The sequence below is a fragment of the Salvelinus sp. IW2-2015 genome, unplaced genomic scaffold, assembly GCF_002910315.2.
Source record: "Salvelinus sp. IW2-2015 unplaced genomic scaffold, ASM291031v2 Un_scaffold1433, whole genome shotgun sequence".
NCBI lineage: Eukaryota > Metazoa > Chordata > Actinopteri > Salmoniformes > Salmonidae > Salvelinus > Salvelinus sp. IW2-2015.
The window spans coordinates 275089-287311 of record NW_019942905.1 but is presented as its reverse complement, the minus strand read 5'-3'; the positions used below and the strand labels follow the sequence as shown (position 1 = coordinate 287311).

At 45.8% G+C, this 12223-nt stretch overlaps 1 protein-coding gene across 1 annotated transcript in view; it reads right to left on the bottom strand.

Moving 5' to 3' along the window:
- The window catches only part of LOC112070821 (integrin alpha-9-like), a gene marked incomplete at its 3' end in the record, with an annotated part of 129522 nt that overhangs the window by 39274 nt on the left and 78025 nt on the right, over positions 1–12223 (bottom strand). Inside the window, exon 7 of the mRNA XM_070439142.1 lies at positions 6291–6451. Coding sequence (XP_070295243.1) covers positions 6291–6451 — 161 coding nt within the window. The remainder of the gene's footprint in view (positions 1–6290; positions 6452–12223) is intronic.

Genomic DNA, 12223 nt, shown 5'->3' with positions numbered 1-12223 from the left:
GTGTGTGAAAAAGGTGTTAAGAAAATCTAATAAATGTAATGCACACCTTTGACTACCTAAAAAAGGAAGATAAACACCAGGTTATATTATTATAATATTGGAAGTTATTAAAAATATGTCACACCTTTGAATACTAGTTCATTGACTAGAAAGAATGCTATTACCAAGAGGTTATTTTGAAAGTGTAATTTTGGCACCACACTTTGAACACTATTTAACTCCACAAAGCAGACCAAGTGTTCCTCTGATCTCTGGTTAATCAAACTATTTTACATTGCCAATGTTTTTTAACAAATTCCCTCATAAGGGCAAATTCAATGATATTCTATGCTCTTCTATTCTATTCTACTACACAGATCAACTCTATGGTGACGTGGTTCTGGCCTGATGAATCCCACTCTCAGCTTTAGTGGAAGAGTGTTAATCCCACCTAGTACATTACAGTACACCGAGACAGAGAGATGCCAGTTAGTTACGTATGTGGCACGCACCAGATCGCTAATCTACAGTACACTACAGCACACCCAGAAACATAGAGGCTGCATCCCAAATGGCACCCTATTCCCTTTATAGTGCATTTACGCCCCATAGGACTCTGGTCAAAATTAGTGCACTATAAAGGGAATAGGGTGCAATTTGGGATGCCAAAAATAGAGATATTGCTGTGTAGAAGATGTTGAACAGGTTTACATTGGGAATTAACATTACAATACTTCACATCGCTGATTTATTGTGTGTATACCTACGATTGTCACAGTTGAAGCTAACAGTTTATTCTCTGTCTGGTCACAGTGTTCAATTATGAGAAACAACCATACGTGTCTAATTATCAATGACTACTGTATATAGTCACCTAGGAGTTCCACAAACTCCACTTCACTGGACAGACTGGATGTTTAAGGCTCCATAATGGTGTTATGATGTGTTGTTCAAAGTCTCTCACATTATGCAGTGAGGTATACTCAGCCCAGGGCTGTATGGCAGGGTAGCAGACCTGGGTTCTAACACTATGGGCTGTATGGCAGGGTAGCAGACCTGGGTTCTAACACTATGGGCTGTATGGCACTGGCAGGGTAGCAGAACCTGGGTTCTAACACTATGGGCTGTATGGCAGGGTAGCAGACCTGGGGTTCCTAACACTATGGGCTGTATGCGTGCAGCGGAAGGGTAGCAGACCTGGGTTTCTAACACTATGGGCTGTATGGCAGCGGTAGCAAACCTGGGTTTCTAACCCTATGGGCTATGTATGGCAGGGTAAGCCGACCTGGGTTCTAACCCTATGGACTGTATGGCAGGGTACAGACCTGGGTTCTAACCTATGGGCCTATTATATGGCAGGGTAGCAGACCTTGGGTTCTAAGCCACTTGGGCTATATGGCAGGGGTAGCAGACCTGGGTTCTAACACTATGGACTGTTATGGCAGGGTAGCAGACTGGGTTCTAACACTATGGGCTTGTGGCCAGGGTAGCAGACCTGGGTTCTAACACTATGGCTATATGGCAGGGTAGCAGACCTGGTGTTAAACACTATGGGCTGTATGGCAGGGTAGCAGACCTGGGTTCTAACCCTATGGGGGGGGGGGGCTGTAATGGCAGGGTAGCAGCCTGGGTTCTAACACTCTGGGCTGTATGGCAGGGTAGCCGACCTGGGTTCTAACACTATGGGCTGTAATGGCAGGGTAGCGATGACTGGGTTTCTAACACTATGGCTGTATGGCAGGTAAGCAGACCTGGGTTCTAACACTAATGGCCTGTATGGCAGGGTAGCAGACCTGGGTTCTAACACACTGATGGGGCTAATATGGGCTAGGCGTAGCAGACCTGGGTTCTAACACTATGGGCTGTATGGCAGGGTAGCAGACCTGGGTTCTAACCCTATGGGCTATATGGCAGGGTAGCAGACCTGGGTTCTAACACTATGGGCTGTATGGCAGGGTAGCAGACCTGGTTCTAAACTATGGCTGTATGGCCGGGTGCAGACCTGGGTTCTAACACTATGGCTGTATGGCAGGGTAGCAGACCTGGGTTCTAACACTATGGGCTGTATGGCAGGGTAGCAGACCTGGGTTCTAACACTATGGCGTTATGGCAGGGTAGCAGACCTGGGTTCTAACACTATGGGCTGTAGGCAGGGTAGCAGACCTGGGTTCTAACACTATGGGCTGTATGGCAGGGTTAGCAGACCTGGGTTCTAACCCTATGGGCTATATTGGCAGGGTAGCAACCTGGGTTCTAACACTATGGGCTGTATGGCAGGGTAAGAGACCTGGGTTCTAACACTATGGGCTGTATTGGCAGGGTAGCGACCGTGGGTTCTAACACTATGGGCTGTATGGCAGGGTAGCAGACCTGGGTTCTACACTATGGGCTGTATGGCAGGGTAGCAGACCTGGGTTCTAACCCTATGGGCTTATATGGCAGGGTAGCAGACCTGGTTCTAACACTTGGGCTGTATGGCGGGTAGCAGACCTGGTTCTAACACTATGGCTTATGGCAGGGTAGCAGACCTGGGTTCTAACACTATGGGCTGTATGGCAGGTAGCAGACCTGGGTTCTAACACTATGGGCTGTATGGCAGGGTAGCAGACCTGGGTTCTAACACTATGGCTGTATGGCAGGGTAGCAGACCTGGGTTCTAACACTATGGGCTGTATGGCAGGGTAGCAGACCTGGGTTCTAACCATGGGCTGATATGGCAGGGTAGCGACCTGGGTTCTAACACTATGGGCTGTATGGCAGGGTAGCAAGACCTGGTTCTAACACTATGGGCTGTATGGCAGGGTAGCAGACCTGGGTTCTAACACTATGGGTTGTATGGCAGGGTAGCAGACCTGGGTTCTAACACTTGGCTGTATGGCAGGGTAGCAAGACCTGGGTTCTAACCACTATGGGCTGTATGGCAGGGTAGCAGACCTGGGTTCTAACACTATGGGCTGTATGGCAGGGTAGCAGACCTGGTTCTAACACTATGGGCTGTATGGCAGGGTAGCAGACCTGGATTCTAACACTATGGGCTATATGGCAGGGTAGCAGACCTGGGTTCTAACACTATGGGCTATTGGCAGGGTAGCAGACCTGGGTTCTAACACTATGGGCTGTATGGCAAGGGTAGCAGCCCTGGCTTCTAACACTATGGGCTATTGGAGGTAGCAGACCTGGGTTCTAACACTATGGGCTGTTGGCAGGGTAGCAGACCTGGGTTCTAACACTATGGGCTGTATGGCAGGGTAGCAACCTGGGTTCTAACACTATGGGCTGTATGGCAGGGTAGCAGACCTGGGTTCTAACACTATGGGCTGGGTGGCAGGGTAGCGACCTGGGTTCTAACACTATGGACTGTATGGCAGGGTAGCAAGACCTGGGTTCTAACACCTATGGGCTGTAGGTAGCAGACCTGGGTTCTAACACTATGGGCTGTATGGCAGGGTAGCAGACCTGGGTTCTAACACTATGGGCTGGGTGGCAGGGTAGCAGACCTGGGTTCTAACACTATGGGCTGTATGGCAGGGTAGCAGACCTGGATTCTAACACTATTCGAAATGTTTCAGACACTTTGAGCATTTGCTTTAGCCTGCCTGTAGTGCCAGATGGGCGGGGTTTGCAGTTTTGTGTACTATTCTATTGGTCCATTAAGCCAGGCAAGCTCAGTCAAGCACATATAAAGTACTTGAAGTGTTTTCGAATAGTGTTTGAACCCAGGACTGTTTGGGGGGGAGGGGGCAGAGAGACTGTGAGAAGGATAGAATGGTATTGAGTTCAGTCAGGCTCAGCCTCCCAGGGAGAAATTAGCCTGGGGTCCACTGTAGAGAATGGCAGTGAAATGCACAGGCTCCGTGTGGGGTGGGATCTCTGGTCCCCATTAGCAGGAGGTGAGACATACATGGACGCCCTCAGGCCTCAGGACATACTGTAGGTCCACTCTAAGCTGCCTCTGAATCAGCAGGTTACGATACAGTAACTTACTATTTATGTGACTCTCTACAGTTCCTACTCCGGACAAGAAGCTTGTCTGCACATTAAGTTACATGCAAATTGCAGTAATTAAAACTTAGCCTTGAGCTCTGACTGAAACTATCTGACAATAGTGACAACGGTCTACTACGGTGACCGAAGGATTGGAACTTAAATAACAGAAATTTGCATGGCTCAACCAGTGAGTGTGCGGAGGGTTCAGTTTCCAGTTTAAGACACATATCTTCCTGCACCTTAGCTACTTATCTATGTGGTCTGTGAAATATAGCTACTCTACCACCTACTGTTTCTATCCATTTGGAGATGATAGCACAGTCAGAAAGTAAACAGTGTTGTTTTAACTGTTATGACTGCCTGTATGTCACATTTGCCCTGACCCAGCAAGCTGCAGGACAAAACCACTCAACCAGACAACTGTTGAACTTTCACACGCATGCACACACACCTATAGCCAATATATATAAGTCGCTCTGGATAAGAGCGTCTGCTAAATGACTTAAATGTAAATGTTAAATGTAAATATATTATAGCCAATGTTCCCTCTAAGCTGTGCGCAGCTCCCCTCGGACTGCCATGCAGAAGAAATATCAGCCCTCGCAGAGAAGCACGAGATTGCCATATATGTATCTGTGCCATTCACTTTGAACTGGACTGTGTTTACAGTATGAGGGGTCGCGAATAGATATGCTTGAGATCAAAGCGAGAGCTGCATGTAGCCACCTGTGCACATTTGTTAATATTATTTGCTAATTAGTTATTAGCACAGTTAGAGCTCATTTCTAGGCAACAATGGGGGAGTGGTTGCTTCCTACAAGAGCACTTCTAGCCATCTTTGGAAAGTGAGTCAGGTAAAGAGCTTTTTTTATGTTTTAAAGGGGCAGTGTTGTATTTTGAAACAGTCTTGAATAAGCTAAGTAGCCAATAGGCAGAGGGTAGCATCATTTGACTGATGAATTTTATTTTGTGGTTTCTTGCGTCAAACAACACATTTTCAGACCTCCTTGTCTGAAGGTGAAGTGGATAAACAGGTTAATGTCAAGCCCTGCATGTTTTTATGTAAAGTCTCATGGAATGTAGGCCTACATTGAACACCACACATTGCTGCTACTGTAGGCTGAATGATAGAATGTTATGGGATGCATTTTTCTCCATTGTTATTGATTGTAGGCCACTCTGGTAGGACTACATTATGATAAAATAGCCACAGTAGAATACTTGGCTACTGTTATAACTGTAAATTAAAGTGGGTTCAGCCTCAGTGTTCACTGTAAAAGCGTGTTGAAAGTTGCACAGAATTTTCACAACGTTGAAGTTTGAGCTCAGCAGATCTGAAATTTGCTGAAGAAAAAATGAGAGGGAACAATGATTATAGCCAATATATATTATAGCCAATATATATTATAGCCAATATATATTATAGCCAATATGATTCACCTTTGTTTTGTTTGCCTTGGCTACAATTTCAACATTGTTTTGAGACTGTCAAAACTATTAAGACTGACAGGAAGTTGCCACCGGAGATGCTATGGAGATTGAACGTCGCTTCAGAACATCAAAACAAACAGAAAGAAAACAGCTTGACAAACACTGCTTGAATAACCCAGTTGCCGTGAAAAAGAGTTCAGTGGAGGACATGGACACAATAGCTCCAACTGAACCAGCGAACTGGGACCAATAGGGCAACATTAGGGCACATGACATCTTAATGACATCATATCTAGTTTACATAGTTTACAATTGGCTCATTCATCCCCCTCCTCTCCCCTGTAACTATTCCCCAGGTCGTTGCTGCAAATGAGAACGTGTTCTCAGTCAACTTACCTGGTAAAATAACGGATAAATAAATAAAAATAAAAAATATCTAGTTGTAAACATGTTTTCTGGATGAGAAGTCATCATACAGTATGCTATCACCTTAACATGGTGGCACACAACACAGTCTGGTGTGTGAGATTACAACCCACTGGTCTCTGTTGGTCAACCAGAAGATGTCTTCTTGACGTTAAACAAACTTCCTTATACAACCAGTATACAACCTGACCATGACTTCACGACAAAAAAACGGATAATCATTGCAACCAGCTTTGACCGCTGGGGACACTCCTCTGAGGAAAAGGGACCTATCTTATGTGATCTCTACAGGAATTGAACCCACAACCTTGGCATTGCTAACCACAGGTCCACATTTTATGTATTTATTTTATTTCACCTTTATTTAACCAGATAGGCCAGTTGAGAACAAGTTCTCATTTACAACTGCGACCTGGCCAAGATAAAGCACAGCAGTGCGACAAACTAAACGACTTCTAGGGACTCACCTTAACATATGCAGTGTACTGTTGGCAATCCTCTCTGTTGATGTCCAGACTGAGCTCGTTGCTCATTAAGCTGATCTGGGCTCCATTCTGAATAAAGTACACTCTGGAAGACTGGCTCCTCTGCCTCTTATCCACATCAGCTGTCAGGTTATACAACAACTCTGGGGAGAGAGGAGAGAGACCAGCTGTCAGGTTATACAACAACTCTGGAGAGACAGAGAGAGACCAGCTGTCAGGTTATACAACAACTCTGGGAAAGAAGACAGAGAGAGGACCAGCTGTCAGGTTATACAACAACTCTGGGGAGAGAGAGAGAGAACCAGCTGTCAGGTTATACACAAACTCTGGGGAGAGAGGAGAGAGACCAGCTGTCAGGTTACACAAACAACTCTGGGAGAGAGAGGAGAGAGACCAGCTGTCAGGTTAAACAACAACTCTGGGGAGGACAGGAGGAGAGAACCAGCTGTCAGGTTATACAACAACTCTGGGGAGAGAAGAGAGAGACCAGCTGTCAGGTTATACAACAACTCTGGGGAGAGAGAGAGAGAACAGATGTCAGGTAACCGTAGTATACCACAACTCTGGGAGAGAGGAGAGAGACCAGCTGTCAGGTTATACAACAAACTCTGGGGGAAGAAGAGAGAAGGACCAGCTGTCAGTTATACAACAACTCTGGGGAGAGACAGAGAGAGACCAGCTCGCAGGTTAACAAAACAACTCTGGGAAGAGACAGAAGAGAGACCATCCACGGTTTCAGGTTATACAACAACTCTGCGGGAGGACAGAGAGAAGACCAAGCCTGTCAGGTTAATACAACAATATACTCTGGACGCAGAAGAACATTGAGGGAGGGAGACCAGCGAGTAGTACGAGTGAGTATTAACGACCACACCTAGCCTGGTGGTGCCGAAGGCGTAAAGTGGAAGACACGAGACTCTCGCAGACTGGTGCGAGGGATTGACACAGGATCACAAACTACTTGGTGGACAGGTTACACGAAGTAGAGCGACTCCTGGCGTGTCAGATGACAAGAGTTTAGTACAAACGCGAAACTTCCTGAGAGACCAGGAGAGAGCTGATGTACAGATAGAGATACACCAGACATTATACAGCGTTTTCTGAGCGAGCAGAAACATGCAGTGGGAGGGAGAAGCCAAGCGTGTCAGTAGTAAGACGAAGACCAAGCATGCGTCATGCGACGAGGCGAGAAGATGAGAACTCTGGGAGGAGCCAAGCTGAGGAGCAGGAGAGTACAACGCCAGACCGTAACCTCGTCTGGGTGGTGAATAACAAAGACGCAGAGAGAACCGTCGGGACCCAAGGCATGTAGCAGATGACCTAGCACAGTAACGGTAACTCATGGGGGTAGACAGGAAAAGAGACAACACTCATGGCTGTCAGATGAGTATACAAAGCAGACTATATGCCGAGCCAGTAGCAGACTATTAGAGAGATTGACGCCTATAGCGCGTTGTTCTAGGTGTTTATATTAGTTCATTTGCCCACGTGGTGTGGTTTAACCTCTGTGTTTTGATGCTTCGCCTAATTGCTGTAAACTCCTGTTGTTGTCGATGCATAGTCTTAGCTGTGTGTAGTTGCTATCTGGGCCCTCAGGTCGCGTTAGATTGTAACTGAGCTGATGAGGAGACCTTATTCTATCAACTCATTTGGCACAAGGTCGCCTGTACCTGTGTTATAAATAAAAAGACATTAATTCTCCAAAAACTAGAATACCTATACACTGAGAGAGCGATATTAAATTAATATTTATTAGGATAGAGGAAATAAAAGAACAAGGGAAATCAATGTATCAAGACTTACACTAAAAAATAAGCTTCTTGTATCGGAAGCAAAGATAGAGCAACTAGTGTAGAAAATCGTCCAAAGGACGTAATCTGATCTATTAGTAGCCACTCAGATCACCCCGCGGTAAGGCATTGTCGTGTCAATCAGGGTGCGCACACAGATCTTCTGCACAAGGCAACCACGCACACGCAGCCACACCCCACACACACAACACACAACCACACCACACACAACCCACACAAAACACACCACCACACCAACACACCAACCACAACCACAAACCAACACACACACACACACACACACACACACACCACACACCACACAACACACACACACAACCACACACACCAACAACACACAGGGTCAAACCAACACAGACATTCACATTTCAAACACAAACACCACAGACCAACGAACTCCTACCATACAAGGCTTCAAACCTACAGAGGTACAACTTCACCGTTTCGAGTTGATAACAGAAAGACACCCCTAGGTCACTTTACTAAACCATCTCGACTAAAATGACATACCTCCGATGTTTTTACGTAGAAACCCACCCAGTCAAAAACATTGCATTCGGATTTGATTTCGCGGATTTTTCAGGCAGCGTTTTTAATATTGAGAGACTACCGTTCATTGAGAGTGCTTATTTTTGGAATCACAAGAGTATTTCAATATAAACAAATCTGACAACTTTGCATTTTAGCTTCCCTAGTGCTCTTAATTTAACTGAAATTTATGGACACATGCAAGCTAAATTCGGGAGAAAATCCGATTGTTTCTCCCAGGCCTTTTAAATGCCATTATGATTCGTGAGTGCACCCCCAAAGAGTAAGACTGTGTAAGTATTCTTCACAAAGCCCACAAAAAGGCATCTGCGGGTATGCATATACTTGGTAGCATTGGAATAGAAAACACTCTGAAAGTTTCTAAAAAATCTGGTTCACCAAATAAATTGAAAAGAACAGCTAGCATACTAGCCTTGACACGTGCACCCAAGGACACACAGGTTACATCATCTCGCTTGTGTGGTGAGATGCCAACGGGAGCAGTGTGGTTGAATGATAGCTATCGTTTCGCTGTACTAGTGTGTTTGTCCCCGTTGTGTAGAACGAAATAATGAGAACCTGTGTGTGTGTGTGTGTGTGTGTGTGTGTGTGTGTGTGTGTGTGTGTGTGTGTGTGTGTGTGGTGTGTGGTGTGTGTTGTGTGTGTGTGTGTGTGTGTGTGTGTGTGTGTGTGTGTGTGTGTGTGTGTGTGTGTGTGGGTGGTAGAGAGTGAGTGATTCATTCCACGTGTGTACGGGAGTGCCTTCCATGACTCAGCCCTGCCAGGTGGAAAGGAGGGCGGTTTGAGTGTTCATTACCGGCCCAGGCGTCATTACCAAACTATACCAGCAGGCTACTTCCCTGTCCCGGGGGGGGATCAAGCTTGACCAAACCCACAGACACAACCAGGACCACACCTAAACCAAATCTTTTTTATAACTAACCCAAGATAAAACACAGCCTGTAATTTCCAATGGGAGCAAATTAATCATAATGGCCAGAAAAAAGCAAAGAGGTGGGCAGAGCCAAGCACAAGCGAGCGAGATCCTATAGGCGCATTTTAGCATGTATTTGCATATTTCCACTACAGAACGCCTATTCTGAAGTGTGCGTGTGCAATAACTCAATTTGCCATTGCACTCTTTCTAAACAATGCATTTTTTTACTTTGCAAAGGGGAAAGTCTACAAAACTTAGTCTACTTTGTTGTAACAGATTGTAGTTTTGATGACAAAATTAGCCGAATGCCGGACAAAATCTATCTCGCTCCATTTTCTCCCAAAGGGCTTCCTCTCATCACCATATTTAGTAGTGAGTGGAAATGACAAACGGATGCTTCAGATTTATATACTGAAAAAAAGTCAACACAACATGCTACAAATTTCAAAGATTTTACTGAGTTACAGTTCATATAAGGAAATCAGTCAATTGGAATTAATTAATTAGGCCCTAATCTATGGCTGGTAATACAAATATGCATCTGTTGGTCACAAATACACTATATATACAAAAGTATGTGGACACCCCTTCAAATGGGCTATTTCAGCCACATTGTATAAAATCGAGCACACAGATATAAAATCTTCATAGACAAACATTGGCAGTAGAATGGCCTTACTGAAAAGCTCAGTGACTTTCAACGTGGCATCGTCATAGGATGCCACCTTTCCAACTAGTCAGTTAGTAAAATTTCTGCCCTGCTAGAGCTGCCCCGGTCAACTGTATTGTGAAGCGGAAACATCTAGGAGCAACAACGGCTCAGCCGCGAAGTGGTAGGCCATACAAGCTCACAGAACAACACTGCCGAGTGCTGAAGCGTGTAAAAATTGTCTGTCCTCAGTTGCAACACTCACTACCAAATTCCAAACTGCCTCTGGAAGCCACGTCAGCACAATAACTGTTTGTCGGGAGCTTCATGAAATGGGTTTCCATGGCCGACAAGCCTAAGATCACCATGCACAATGCCGATCATCAGCTGGAGTGGTGTAAAGCTCCCACCATTGGACTCTGGAGCAATGGAAACGCGTTCTCTGGACTGATGAATCACGCTTGACCATCTGGCAGTCTGACGGACTAATCTGGGTTTGGCGGATGCCAAGAGAACGCTACCTGCCCCAATGCATAGTGCCAACTGTAAAGTTTGGTGGAGGAGAAATAGTGGTCTGGGGCTGTTTTTCATGGTTCGGACTAGGCCCCTTAGTTCCAGTGAAGGGAAATCTTAACGCTACATTATACAATGGCGTTGAATTTGAAAGCTGACTGCGAGCCAGGCCTAATCACCGAACCTCACTAATGCCCTTGTGGCTGAATGGAAGCAAGTCCCTGCAGCAATATTCCAACATCTAGTGGAAAGCCTTCCCAGAAGAGTGGAGGCTAATATAGCAGCAAAGGACGGACCAACTCCATTTTAATGCCCATGATTTTGGAATGAGATGTTCGACTAGCAGGTGTCCACATACTTTTGGTCATGTAGTGCACCTTAAAAACAAAAAGGTAGGGGCGTGGATCAGAAAACCAGTCAGTATCTGGTATGACCAACATTTGCCTCATCCAGCGCGACACATCTCCTTCGCACAGAGTTGATCAGGCTGTTGATTGTGGCCTGTGGAATGTTGTCCCACTCCTCTTCAATGGCTGTGTGAAGTTGCTGGATATTGGTGGGAACTGGAACACGGTGTAGTACGCGTTGATCCAGAGCTTCCCAAACACGTTCAATGGGTGAGTGGGGAGAATGCAGGCCCTGGAAGAACTGGGACATTTTCAGCTTCCAATAATTGTGTGCAGATCCTTGTGACATGGGGCCATGCATTATCATACTGAAACATGAGGTGATGGCGGCGGATGGATGGCACGACAATGGGCTTCAGGATCTCATCTCGATACCTCTGTGAATTAAAATTGCCATCGATAAAATGTGATTGTGTTCGTTGTCCGTAGCTTATGCCTGCCCATACCATAACCACACCACCATGTGGCACTCTGTTCACAATGTTGACATCAGCAAACCTCTCGCCCACACGAAGCCATACACGTGGTCTACAGTTGTGAGGCCGGTCGGACGTACATTTTCTAGCAACAGCTCTGGTGGACATTCCTGCAGTCAGCATGCCAATTGCACACTCCCTCAAAACTTCAGACATCTGTGGCATTGTGTTGTGTGACAAAACTGCCCATTTTAGAGTGGCCTTTTATTGTCCCCTCCACAAGGTTCACCTGTGTAATGGCCATGCTATATAAATCAGCTTTTTGATATGCCACACCTTCAGGTTGAGAGAAATAAGCTTTTTGTATGGAACATTTCTGAGATGTTTTATTTCAGCTCATGAAACCTGGGACCAACACTTTACATGTTGCGTTTATATTTTTGCCCAGTTTACATCCGGTAAAACTGGCTCATTGTTCTATCTGTGCCTGAACAGTCAACCAGGACCACGCCTGAACAGTCAACCAGGACCACGCCATAACAGTCAACCAGGACCACGCCAGTAACAGTCAACCAGGACAACGCCATAACAGTCAACCAGGACCACACCATAACAGTCAACCAGGACCACGCCATAACAGTCAACCAGGACCAC